The 13,477-nt window shown below is 57.1% G+C and overlaps 1 protein-coding gene across 4 annotated transcripts in view; it reads right to left on the bottom strand.

The window, feature by feature from the left end:
• Positions 1–13,477, bottom strand: part of KAZN (kazrin, periplakin interacting protein) — a gene marked incomplete at its 5' end in the record, with an annotated part of 789,243 nt that overhangs the window by 103,612 nt on the left and 672,154 nt on the right. For 2 of the 4 annotated variants that reach the window (XM_081085626.1, XM_081085627.1), the window contains one exon: positions 8,551–8,764. The exons of the other annotated variants lie outside the window; for them this stretch is intronic. In XM_081085626.1, coding sequence (XP_080941752.1) covers positions 8,551–8,764 — 214 coding nt within the window. Of the gene's footprint in view, positions 1–8,550; positions 8,765–13,477 lie in introns of those variants that run through there. 4 annotated transcript variants of the gene reach the window in all.

Below are 13,477 nucleotides of genomic sequence, written 5' to 3' on the forward strand. Positions count from 1 at the left end.
GATGATAAAAAAGTCCTGGAAATGGACAGTGGGGCTCATTGCATACACTGACACTGTGAATCTATTGAATGGCACTGAATCGTATGCTAAAAATGGTTACATTTATGCTATATATTTTTACCACAATAAAAAACAAGGGGGGGGGGGGAGTGCAGGGCCCGTGACTTCGCCCTGGATCTGCTGAGCCACTCTCTAGAGGGGGGCCCTGGGACTCTGCATTGGAGCCCTTTGACCCCTGGGACCCAGCACTTGGCAGGTCTCCCATGCAGGAGAGAGCCGGGAAGAGCCTCCCACCCCCACCCGCAGGCCCCTGGGCTTCCCACCCGCAGGAGAAAGCCCACAGCACAGAAAGTGATGGAACCCGCCCTGCTCCCAACATGTGGGCCAACAACAAAAGCGATCTGAGCGGGGCCGGGAGGGGGGCGGCGGGGCAGGTGCCAAGTCTAAAGAACCCGCAGGAACCCTGGGCCAAGGGTGTGGCCTCCTCTGCCCCTCATTGCCCAGCCCAGCACCTGGCTCAGGTGGGAGCTCCAGGGAGAAGGAAGGTTGGCTGAATAAAAGGCGTGGAAATGCTGCTGGCAGCCTGAGGGGAGGAGTGGGGCTTCGGAGCAAGGACAAAGTCACACGTGGTTTCTTTCTCACCATTGCACATGTGAGCGCACGGGACAGAGATGCAGGGCCTCCTTCTAACAAATTCTGACGCTGTGTGTGCCGGGAGGGGTGTGTGTGTGTGTGTGTGTGTGTGTGTGTGTGTGTTTGTAGGCTGGATTGGTGTGTGTGTGTGTGTGTGTGTGTGTGTAGGCTGGATTAGCGTGTGTGTGTGTGTTTGTAGGCTGGATTGGTGTGTGTGTGTGTGTGTGTAGGCTGGATTAGTGTGTGTGTGTGTGTGTGTGTGTAGGCTGGATTGGTGTGTGTGTGTGTGTGTGTGTAGGCTGGATTGGTGTGTGTGTGTGTGTGTGTGTGTGTGTGTGTGTGTGTGTGTGTAGACTGGATTAGAAAAGGAAAAGTGGGCCCAGGTGGTGTGGCTCAGTGGTTGAGTGTTGACCTATGAACCAGGAGATCACAGTTTGATTCCCGGTCAGGGCACATGCCTGGGTTGGGGGCTCGATCCTCAGTGTGGGGTGTGCAGGAGGCAGCCAATCAATGATTCTCTCTCATCACTGATGTTTCTATCTCTCTCTCCCTCTCCCTTCCTCTCTGAAATCAATAAAAAAAAATTTTTAAAGAGAAAAGGACAGTAGGGTTTAATGAGGGTGTGCAGATACCTGCTGTCCGCTTCGGGACGTCTGTGGAGGGAAAAGGGTGCTGCTGAGGGGGATGTCAGGATGCAGGGGATAAACAAGAGTATAGAGCCACCCAGCCCCAGAGAGGTGAATGCCGAGGTTTCTGGTTGGTGGAACCTCTGTATCCAAAACCAGCCAGGACACCTGATAAAAATACAGATTCCCAGGCCCCTCCCAGCCCCCAGGAGTCTGAATGGAGGTGAAGCCCGAGGATGGGCCTGCCGCCAGCACCCAGACCGCTGAGGCCACATCTGAAGGGGTCAGGAAAGAGTTGGAGAGCACACCCTCCACCCAGCGGGGACAACACGTGACCCTGACAGCAGGCTGGTCCCGCCTCTCTGGGCCTGTTTCCCCCTTGCAGAGGGAGTGAGTTGCCCCCATCGCTGCTAAGGTTTCCTTCTCAGGATTCTGTATCCCAGGTTCCCGAACGGTCAGGGTCAAACCTCCCATCAGGCTGGGGCAGAGGGGTGGGTGGGGTGCCGTCTCCTGGACCCAGGGGAGCAGTCTAGGCCCCAGAGGCCCTCATTCCCAACTGCCTCTGGCTGACTGCAAGCCAGGGAGCCAGAGAAGCCAGGAAGAGAGAGAATCCCATGAACTCCCTGCATCACAGCCTCTCCGGGGCCCCGGTGGCCCTTGAGGACTCATCAGCCGACGCTGGACAGGGCAGGGAGGAGATGCAAGTGGGCAGGCAGCAGGGCAGCCTGGCATAGCCACTCACTGCACCCCGGGACATCTTTCTAAGCCTCAACCATGTCGCCTGGAAGACGGGCAGATGTCAAGTGTCTTACAGGGTGAGGAGAGCAGCAGGAACACAAGAAACAAAGCATGGGGTCCCCCCTGGCCCTTCGTATGTGGTTCTTCCCCTTCATGGGCATCCTCTTCTGCCTGGCCCACAGGATTCAACGTCAGGAGCGCCCTGGCCAGGTGGGGCCGAGCGTGTGGGGAGGGAATAAGCTCCCGGGAGCCAGCAGCTGCTGTTTTCTAGTTCTCCCCACACCCCCAGGGAGAGCCTCCTGAAGCCTCTGTACAATTAAAAGGCACTGAACACACTCAATGCCTGTGATAAAGTTACAGCCCAAACCAGTTGGGAGCCTAAGCAACCTGCAAATCTGGGCAGCAACCAAAGCCCAGGCCGCTGGCACCTGCAGGTGGGCCCCCAGGTGGTGGGTGTTCCCGGAAACAGTCCACAAAGCCCAGCACGTGAACCAAGGGCAAGGGGGGGGGGGGGCGTCACCACTGCACCCACGGGCTCCCCTTCTCCTTCCCCCAGGCTTAGCATCACCCAGCTCTGGGCTAGGCCTCCAGGCGGACGCACCTACCTGTCATACCCCTCAGGCTGTTATCTCCCCCAATGCCACTTGGAGATGGCTTCAAGGAATGGCCACAGTCAGTGTCTTCCAAGTGGCCTCTCTTGAAAGGATCCAAATAGCAGACCTGAAGTCCCTACCCACACCGTGGCTGGTGCCAGGGGCACAGAGGAGGTGGTCCTTGGGAACAGGGGGCAGTGCCGACTCCCCCCTCCCCGACAGGCACTCATCTGACACGCTCAACGCGAAATGCACTTACATGCAAATAACTCCACACACGGGCCTGCACACACCTGGTAACCTCGGCCGCCACCCTCCCTGGGGTGTTTCCAGCCCTTAGTGACTCACTGCAAACACGGGGTCCCCAAGGTGACGGCGTGGCCCAGCTCTAATGATATGTGGGGTGTGTTTATCTGCTGGGGCTAAAATCTGTGCACCCGCCAATGTACCCGAGTGTCCACTTTTTTTAGCTGGCTGTGCTGTGGATGGGAGAGGCTAACTCCAGGGTTGAGTTTGCGAGTTTCCTTATGCCAATGGCTCTTGAAATGATTAAAAGAGAAGGGAACTCTTCTTACTCCAGAATGGCTGCAGGGTCCTAGCAAATGTCCAGCTAACGCAACTGGGATATTACAAAGAACATAAAGAGTGCACAATGATCTTTATGGAAATTTCCTGATGACTCAGAAGGCCGAATAAGTAGCTAGCGATCCTTCAGAATCACCCGTCTCATTAAATCCCAGTATTTCAATCTTCAAAATTAAAAAAAAAAAAAATTCACACACACTCACTCATTGAAGTTCTGCGGACTCTGGATGAATGAGCATTCCCCTGCCCTCTTATGGCACAGGTAGTATTGGGCTCCACAGGGATGAAGGGTGATCCGGATTCCTGCCCAACAAGCTCTCAGGTGGGCAATATGATCCCATTTTATAGATGGGCGAACTGAGGCTCAGGATGTTAAAGAATTTGCTTGGGAACAAAGCTGGTGAATTCAAACCAGGGTGTCTGATTGCAAAGCTGGTGCCCGTACCCACTATGGTGTGCCACCTGCCCTGGCAGAAGGAAGGTTCAACTCATCTCACAGAGCAGCCACACAGGATGGAGGGTGCTGGGCCACAGGAGACCTCTCCAGGAAAACCAATCTCAATTTCTTTCAAGAGCAATGACTCTCATTCCTGATTGTCCAAGACAGCCACGTCCCCAATGCCTTTGTCTCACTCATTAGACAAGGAAGCTCACACTGAACCCTCGGGGTCCCAGTGGGCGGTTTCCTAAGAGCACCCCAATGCTAAGCGGAGATTTAATCTCCCCTCTAACCCAGCATTAATCCTTTTCCAAAGGGATAACACCAGCTGACCCAGCTGCTGATACTACTGGAGGCACGAAGATAAGCAAATGTCTGAGTTGCTTAAAACAAAGAATGTCAAGGATAGGACAAATCTTCTTTAAAAGATAAAACTTTAAAGAGCCCTGGCTGAGTTGGCTGGAGCGTCATCTCATACACCAAAAGGTTGTGGGTTCGATTCCTGGTCCAGGCACATACCTAGGTTATGGGTTCAATCTCCAATTGGGGTGTGTATAGGAGGTAACCAATCGATGTTTCTCTCCCTCCCTCCCTCTCTCTCCCTCCCTCCCTTCCTCCCTCCCTCCCTCCCTCTCCTTCTCTCAAAAATCAATTTTTAAAAAACCACACAGGCACTAGCTAGTTTGGCTCAGTGGATAGAGCATTGGCCTGCAAACCAAAGGGTCCTGGGTTCGATTCCGGTCAAGGGCACGTACCTCGGTTGCAGGCTCCTCCCCAGCCTGGGCCCTGGTCAGGGTTCGTGCAGGAGGCAACCAATCAATGTGTTTCTCTCACATTGATGTTTCTCTCTGTCTTTCCCTCTCTCTTCCACTCTTTTTAAAAAAGCAATCTATACTAATAGAGGAATATGCAAATTATCCAGGACGCCATCACAGTAACAACCGAACAGCAGGCTGTGTGGGGTGACCAGGCTGGCAGGGGGGTTAGTGAGGGACAACCAAATGACTGAACATGGGGTGCATGGGGTGACTAGGCTGGCGGGGGGCGGGGCAGTCAGGGGTGATCAGGTAGGCAGGCAGACGAGCAGTTAGGAGCCAGCGGTCCTGGATTGTGAGAGGGATGTCTGACTGCCGGTTTAGGCCTGATCCCCGGGATCGCACCTAAACCGGCAGTTGGACATCCCCTGAGGGGTCCCAGATTGAAGAGGGTACAGGCTGGGCTGAGGGGACCTTCCCCCCACCCCCATGTACGAATTCGTGCACTGGGCCCCTAGTGGAAAAATATCCTCAGGTGAGGATTAAAAAAACAAAACAACAAAAAACCAACACAGCCTCAGGTGAGGATTAAAAAACATTTAAAGAAAAACCAGACTGGAAACTTAATGTAGGTCTACTTTCTCTAGATCAGCACCAGGTCTTTCCACATGGCCTTGAGATCTATAATCTGGGACCAAATCCTGCCTGTGACACCTATTATGTGATTGTGGGCAAGTTACTCACTTTTTCTGAGCACCAGTTTCCCCAAGGGGGAATGAGATTAGCAATCGCACCTTCCCCGGGGGTTCCTGGCCCACTGGTTAAGGCAAAGCTTGGTGTTTGGTTAGCTCCGTGCCTCAGGAGAGTAGAATGCTGGGAGCTAATGCCCAAACACAGGTCTGGTCCCTTCTCCTTGCACTTGGAATAAGGAGAGGGGCCAGAGGAGCTAAGAACTCAAATGACTAATAAAAAAGGTGGAGGGTCCAGTGGCTCCGGGTCCCGTGGCAGGTCCGCTGGGCCTGAGCTGAATGAGGTAGTGTGGCATCTGACCTGGGCCTGGAGGCTGTGGGCTTCAGATGTGGACAGATAAAGTGCCCAGTCTCCAAAGATACTAATTCACCAAGAACTTTTAAACAATGACCGGGTTCCTTTAACTGAGTGGCAACGCCCTCTTGCTTTAGGGACTCAGCACCCATGCACCTTGTTCTGGAACTGGCTCTCTCTGCAACCACCTACCTAAATACTAAAGAGCACCCACTCCCATCACGCTGGCCCCTTACCCTGCCTGCACAGCGCTCACCACCTCCTGACACAACCCCTGCGTGTTTGCCTACTGGCAATCTCCTCCCACAGAACACAAGCTCCATGGAAACCAGGGCTGCGGTTGTCTCCTTTGCTGCTACCTCCCTGGTAGCTACAACACTGCCTGGCAGGAAGAGATGCTCAAGAAATGCGACGAACGAACGGACAACCGAAGACGAAACAGTTCGCGTTCTCAGTCGAAGAACACTCAGTGACCCCCTGGTTCACGCCGCTGGGGCCCAGACGGAGTTATTCCCACCAGGAGGGAAACTGAGTCGCCAAGTATCTCGGCAGAACCAGGTGCTGATGGAACCAGCATCTAACATCCACATCTCCTGCTCTGGTCCCCAGTCTGTGTGGCAGGGACGGTCACCTCCCCTGGCGGAGGCCCCACCCTGGAGGCCAGAGTGGTCACCAGCATCGGGCCTGCCACCCTGCCGACCCCAGGAGGGTGACAGGATGCCCAATCCTCCATCCCTTCAATCAGGCGTCCCCTCTCCCTCTCCTCTTCCCCACACTGGACTCCACCATCCAACCGGGCACTCCTTCAGCTCCTGAAACGGAGCATCCCATCCGGCCGGGGACCGCGGTGCGGAGATCCTGGGGCAAGTCGCCTCCCTGCCTGGCCAACATGCTCATTTCAGCTTGCGGTGCTCAGCCAGCAGAGTCCCCATGATCTCCCAGAGGAAATCTCCTTACAACACCCATGTCCACGACAGGCTGTCCTCAAGGCCTGGATACCGTGGACATTCTCAGAAACTTCGTTTGGTCTTTCAGAACCAGACCAGCAGAGGGTGGAGGGTGGCTGGGTAGAGGGAACTCAGAAACCTTCTGTGTTGCGCTGCCGGCTTGGCCCCGTTTCAGGCCAGTGATATCACCTGCAAATCAGACAAGGAGATCTGCACAGCCTACAGGGCCACCTGAGGGCCATCCGAATAACCGCCACCCCAGACCTCAGACAGGCCTCTCCGCGACACCATGTCATTAGGTTGTTGTTATTATGAAACACAAACGGGAGTCATGTAGACACAAAGTAAACAGATATCTCTCCACCCAGCCATCTTCAAAATGTTTACATAATAACCACCTCCCCTGGCCTTGCATCACTCCGGTCCTTTACAGACCAGGCCAAAGGCATCTTGGCCCAGTGCAGGAGGGTGGCGATGGAGCAGACAGCATCCCATCTTAATGGAGATGGAGTCGGGGGGGGGGGGGCGGGGGGGGCGGTCTTGACAGGTGCCCCGCAAGGGAGGCTGGCGACTAAGATTCATTAAGCATCAACTACCAACAAGGCGAGGTGCTTCGCACACACCGGCTTTGAATGCTCCAAACATTAGTCGACACTCTTATTATTTCCCTAAACTGAGTCTCAAATGGGTCAGGCGACTTGCTCAAGCTGTCCCAGTTGCTTATTCTTTCGCATCTATGCTGTTTTACACCAAGTCCTGGACCAGGTTCCATGCAGCTGGGGAAGGGGGTGGGGGTGGGGTGGGGGGGTGGGCTGTCTTCAGCTGGCTCAGCCCCAAGGCCAAACGGCCAGGGACTCAAGCACCTCCCAGGGCTCAGGCCCCTCTCCTGGACCCTTGGTGACCCAAGCGCTCAGTTGCTCCAGGACACCAGCGGGAGCTCAGCTAATGAGAGCCAGCTGCCGGGCAGTCCCAGTTCCTGTGGCTGGAACACGGCCCCCAGAATTCCATCCCCTGGGGCCACCAACAGGCAGCCTGGAACGAGGGGGCCTGGCCGCTGGCTTCATTTCTCAGGACAAAAAGAATGATTAGCTGGTGAACTGGCTGCCTGGGAAAGGCATTCTGATGGCAACTGAAAGACAAAATTAGAAGTTCCCAGCACCAAGGCTGGTGGTGGTGGTGGAGAGGACGACTTAGGGCAAGTCCATTACCCTCAGGGCTTTCCTGTCCTCACCTTCCCTGGGCTCACAGTCTCCTTCCCGGAGCCCTGGTAAGATTCTAGGAGACACTGCATGTAAATTACTGGAACACAATAGGTGTTCAACAGGAATGAATAATCATGTAGCTCCCTTCTAATGTTTCCTGGGAAAAGTATTCAAACTGATGACAGACCCTTCATCTTCCATTGTCTTCCATCTAAATTTCTTCCCACCCTAGGGTCCAAGGGACCCAGGGGTTCCTCTGCCCACCCCCACCCCATCCCCACCCCATGACATAACTTGCGGGATGGGGGTGTGACTGGGGGACCAGCTGAGACCGGAGCCGAATGGAATGAGCGCACCCACTCGGGGTATTTTAACACGAAAACGCTGTGATCCGCTTGGGTGGATCAGCCAGCGACACCGAATTGGACCACTCGCTGCCTTGGTCTCCACCGCGGCGCTCTCTCTGCATTCGTCGTCGTTCAAGTGCAAGAGAAATCTCTTCGCTCCCAGCAAATGCAAACCACTACTTTTCCTCCCGGTAAAGCAGAGCTCTCCTGGCACTTTGTGGGGCTACCATGTGGGTTATGGGGGCCGCCCAGACTTCACGCGGGGCTGGCCCCTTTCCACGCTTCCCAGAATAGGCGCCGGGTCCCGCCCAGAGCCAGGTCTCCAGGTGCCGCGGGACCGCACCGCACCGGCAGGCGTGGCCTTGACCTCCCTCTGCAGCCCTCTGGTGCGGGGAGGGGGGAGGGGGTCGGCGGGACAGCCGTGGAGCCCCGAGACCTCCGTCCCCGCGCGGAACGAACTCGCATTGCGCGCCCCTCCCCGGCCCCCGGCCTCACGCTCTGGGCTCCGCGCACGGCGAGAACTTTGCCACCAGCGGCTGCCCGATCCCGGCGCGGAGCGCCCCCGCGCGCCCGGCCCGCCGCTCCCCCGGCCCGCGGCCGCACCGCCCCTCCCCTCCCCTCCCCTCCCGGCGCGCACCTACCCGGCTGGCTGCAGTCGCCATCGGCTCGAACGGAGGGCGCCCGGGCGCGGAGCCGATCGCCGGGCCCTGCGGCGTCCGCACACGGCTCGCAAGCGGCTGGTCCCGGGAGGCGCGCCGGCCCGGCCCCGGCCCCGGCCCCGCAGGAAGGCGCCGGCTCGCCCTGCGCCGCGAGCTGCCGGACGCGCTCCCAGGAGCCCGAGTCGGCCGCCCGCATGCCGCGTGCCCGGGGGGCGCTGCCCGAGGCGGGCGGGGTGCTCCGAAGGCGGGCGGCCGGCTCACAGCCCCCGGGGCGGCCGCCGCATCTGGGCGCAGCCGCGCTCCGCCCCGCCCGGCCGCCCGTACGCGTCGGACCAGGGCTCTCAGTCCGGCCGGACGCCGGGCCGTCCGCCGCCGCCGCCGCCGCCGCACGCGAGGAATTTGGCCGCGGAGCCTCTCACATGGGAACGACTCTCACTCCGGCGGCTCCTCCTCCCGCTCCTTCCGGGCTGCCCGGGGCCGGCCGCTAGCCCCGCCCAGGCCCCGCCCCCGCCCCGCCGCCGCGCCCAGACTCGCCCGGACGCCTCGGGGAGCTCCGCGTCGCCCCGTTGCGCGCCAGATCCAGGCCACTCGGTGCATCCCCACCGTGTGCATTCCTGGAGAAGCTGACGGTAGAAAGACGGCCGGTGTCACCGGGTCGGACAGTACCGAACCCAGGTCTGAAAAGCCCCAAGGGAGCGAGCGCATGGAGGGGATGGCACCCAGTCTGCGGGCCTCTCTGCACCCTTCTGACACCCTTGTGACAGCCTCGCTGAAGGGCTGCAGTCCCAGCCACTGGCCGGGAGAGGGCAGCAAGAGTGGGCAGGGAAGGGGTGGGCGCCCTGGGACGTGAGCCTCAGTCACCTGTACAGTGTCAGTTCTGTAAGAGAATATAATGCTGAGGGCATTCGCTGTGGGCGTGGGGAAGAAAACTGACATGGTCCTTGCCCACGAGGAGACTGTGATCCGGGGCGGGAACCCTGTGTCTGCACCTCACTCCCTCAAGCCTCAGTTTCCCCATCTAGAAAATGGGGTAATAGTGATTTCCACCTCCATCCATCGTCCGTGCGGCTTATGGAGTCCTCTAAGGCAGCCTTGTGGCAGGCGAGGTGGTTCCCAGAGGAGGCCAGGGCCTGGACTTCGGGAGCAGGTGGAGGTTCAGGTACCAGGCCAGCTAAGCTCTGTAGAAGGCGGCATCCCGGAGGGTCTAAAAACCTGAACGTTCCTACTGGAGTGGGTGCGCCGGTGGCTAGCAATGCGCACTCGCTGTCAAGTGAGTTTGCAGCTCTGAGCCCCCTCTGATCTAGGGATTAGGTACCCTTTAGAACTGATTATCTCCCAAGGCCCCTGGAGGCAGGTCTGGTCCCCCCCACCGGACTGTAGACACCAGGTGCGGAGGATACAAGGCCAGGTGAGGCGTCGCACACTCTCCAGGGCACCTGAGCCTCCCATTCTAGGCCGCAGGCACCCCGCCCTTCCCAGGCCTAGTTGGTAACCCATGGCTCACACTGGCCCAGGCCTGAGCTCTCGGAAGTTCTGGGTCATCGGCGCGTGGCTCTACAATCAGCTGTGGGAACTGAATTACTTTCCCTACCAAGTCTCCCCAACCTTCCGCTTTGTCACTTTCCTGTCCTGTTCACACTCTCTACGGCCTGGCTTTCCCAGCTTCCACCTCCCCACCCCCCCCACCCCCGCCCCCCACACACACTCCAAATGCCTGTCAGACTGGTCAGCTGTGGAGGCCACAGGGCAGCCTCAGACCTCCTTCCCCTACCTGGAACCCTGACTGCCCAGGGGAGGGCTGGCCAGCGTGCCAAATGCTGACGGTGCTCCCAGCTGAGGACGAAAACTACCCGTGAGGTGAAACACCCACCCACTCTGGGGGAGAGAAACTGACCCCACGGCAAGTGAGAGGAGATGCTGGGAATCCCCCAGGTCCACGGCCTTTGCTGGGATAAAAGGCAGGACACAGCAAAAGAAAGAGGGCTCTGAGCCCCGGTGGGTGGAGAAGCTGGGGCTGCCCTCAGATTCTGGAGCCGTCTGGCCCCGGAGCCTCTGTTTTGAGGCCTTCGGGGACCCACCCGGGGACATGAATGAGGGAGGTGGGCTGTGCGGGGCCTGCTGTGGTTTGTTCCGTAAGAACGTTGACTTAGATCCTCTTTGCAGGGGGGGGGGGGGGGCTCTTCACTTCCTCAAAGGAACGTGCTCCTTCCCACATTTCTCAAAGAACATGGAACTCTTGGTCCGCCTTCTATCTTCTCACTTTTGATACAGACATGCACTTTCCTCCTAACTCCATGACAAGAAAACAGCAGCACAGGCACAGATACGCAGCACTTGGCACCTGGATTCTGTGTCAGGGAGACGTTAGGGAGTGGTGGAGACTGTGGCAAACAAGAGGCCACCAGCCCCTGTAGAGGAGGTAGTAGGTTGTCGTCATGCAGGAATATGGCTCTAGTGTTACCAGAGGTTCTCATTTGCTTTTAGAGCTACTAGGAATATGAATTTTTATGTGAGCTCTAAGTTTAAATTCTTGGCAACTCTTTTTTTTAAAAAAAAACGTTAAGAAGAAGAAAGAGGAGAGGGAAAAGGAGAGGGAGGAGAAAGACCAACAAAGTACATACGTCTAGAAGTTTCTATCCAGCCCATTGGCCACCAGTGCTCATTTCACTGCTACCCTTATCGGTCCCTCTGCAGCCTCTTAGAAGTCTGCTCATGCTTTCGACTTGCATTCCAACAATCCGAGCCGTTTGTCAAGCCCACAGCCCTGGCGAATTTCCACTGCTCTCCTTACTCAGCAGAGTTTGGCCTGGATGCGTGCTGTGTCCCCACACACAGGTATACATCTGACTCTGAGGACACCCTGGGCCAGGGCCACGTTTCTGCTCAGTTCTGCACCAGGAAATCCAGGAGCCAAGAAATGACAGCCCACTTTCTGCCCAGAGCAGCTTGGGCAGGCCCTCCAGGAAGGATAACTCAGGATGGCTTTTAGTGGAGACCCCAAGGCCAGGCCAGCTTCTGAGCAGAAGGGTCCTGTGCCCGAGTTAATGCTCTGCTGTCATCGCCTTAAAATTCTTAATTATTTTTTAACTGGGGGATTCCTCGCATGTCCAATTTGCATTGGCATCCGCCAATTATGTAGTTGGTCCAACTCCCAGAAGATTTTCCCAGCCTCTGAGGGATGCTGGGAATCGATGCTGGAGACAGCTGGGCCTGGGATCTGGCTCACCGTCTCCTTCTCCGGGGCACACAGTGTGCGGACTCTGCAAGGCAGCAGGAAGGGAAGACTTGGGCGTGGGGAAAGGCTGCAGGAACTGTCCCCATCCAGTCCTCGGGACGTCATTGCAAGAAGCAGAAGCTTAGTGGGAATTCAGGGGCCGGGGTGCGGGGGAGAGGGAGGATGGGCTCTGAGGCCAGACCCTGTCCCCATGACCCTGACCTCAGGCCACCGGGGTGCCACCAAAGAAAACGCAAGAGGTCAGCGCAGATCCTGTTCCCAGGGAGCTTCCTTTAGATGACAAGAGAAAATGACAAATGTATGGCTTCAGGAACAAACCCCAGAAACGCTGCATGAGAGGAACCCACTATATTTAGTACCTGCTTGCAGCCGAACAGGTGAGCCCACTGGAATTTTTCATGTTTTTTCTTCTTCTTGGCTGGGGGTTCAGTATGTGCAGAAGCAGTTTTACTGAGACTTTCCAGCCAATGTTACTCTACTCTCTGCAAGCACCTGGATCAAAGACAAGGTAGCAACTCGGGTCCCCAGGACACACAGTTTTGCGGGTTAACATCCTTGTGAACTCCTGGCAACAGTTTCCAGGAGCCTGGAGACGCCCCCCCCCCACCCCCCCAGCAACACCAGGCCCCACAAGCTTGTGTGTGATCTTCGCAAAGGCCCTTTCTGTCCACGCATCTGAGTGCCATCAACGGCAAAAGCGCGTGGAGGGCTGGGCCAGCGGGTGTGAGCTGGGAGAGCCGGGCGTTTTCGTCCTCCCATGGGGGTTGTGTGGGCATGTTTTGTGTGTGTTGCTAGTAGTGATGGCAAGTGTATTAGTTTCCTATCGCTGTGTATCTAATCACCTCAAACCTCAGTGGCTCCAAACACCAGCGTTTATTCTCTCTCGTTTCTGTGGACCAGGAATCCAGGGTGGCTGAGCTGGGCGCCTCTGGCTCAGGGCCTCTCATGGGCTGTCGCCATGGTGTCAGCCGGGGCTGCAGTCACCTCGAGGCTGGAACTGGGGAGGGTCTACTCCCAAGCTCATTCCTGGGGCTCTTGGCAAGATTCAGTTCCTCGTGGGGTGGCGCACTGGGAACCTCAGCTCCTCCCTGGCTGTTGGCCAGAGGCTGCCGTTGGTTCTGCACCATCGAGCTATAGATCTACACACAACTGGCAGCCTGTGTCTTCCAGGGGGCTCGTGTGGGGTGTGTGCAGAGAGGGCGAAGCCGCTGTCTCTTTGTAACCTGACTCAGAAAAGACATCCATCACCGTCCCCCTTTCTATTCCTCAGAAGTGAGTCACTGGGTCCCTCCCACACTCTTTGGCGAGATTACAGGAAGGTGTGAATCCAGGAGGCAGTCATCGCCCAGGGCCTTGGAGGCTGCTGCCCTAGGCGGCTGGGGACTCATTCTCTGGGGGCTCAAACCCTGGATCTTGGACAGATGATTTTGCTCCTGGAAGCCTCGGGCCTTTTACCTGTAAAATGGAGGTGATTGTGGCTACCACCTTGTAGGGTTGTGGTGGGAGGTTTTGATGACAAGAGGCACATGTAGAGGTCTGAATGGTGCCTAGCACAGGGTAAACCCTCAAAAAATAGGCGTGAGGGACATTGTTGGAGAAGGTCTGAGTGACACGCCCATCGCTTCTAAGCCAGACACACACCTCCTGCTATCACCATGGACATCTGCTGCCTTC

The sequence above is a fragment of the Myotis nattereri genome (assembly GCF_964212035.1).
Source record: "Myotis nattereri genome assembly, chromosome: 3".
NCBI lineage: Eukaryota > Metazoa > Chordata > Mammalia > Chiroptera > Vespertilionidae > Myotis > Myotis nattereri.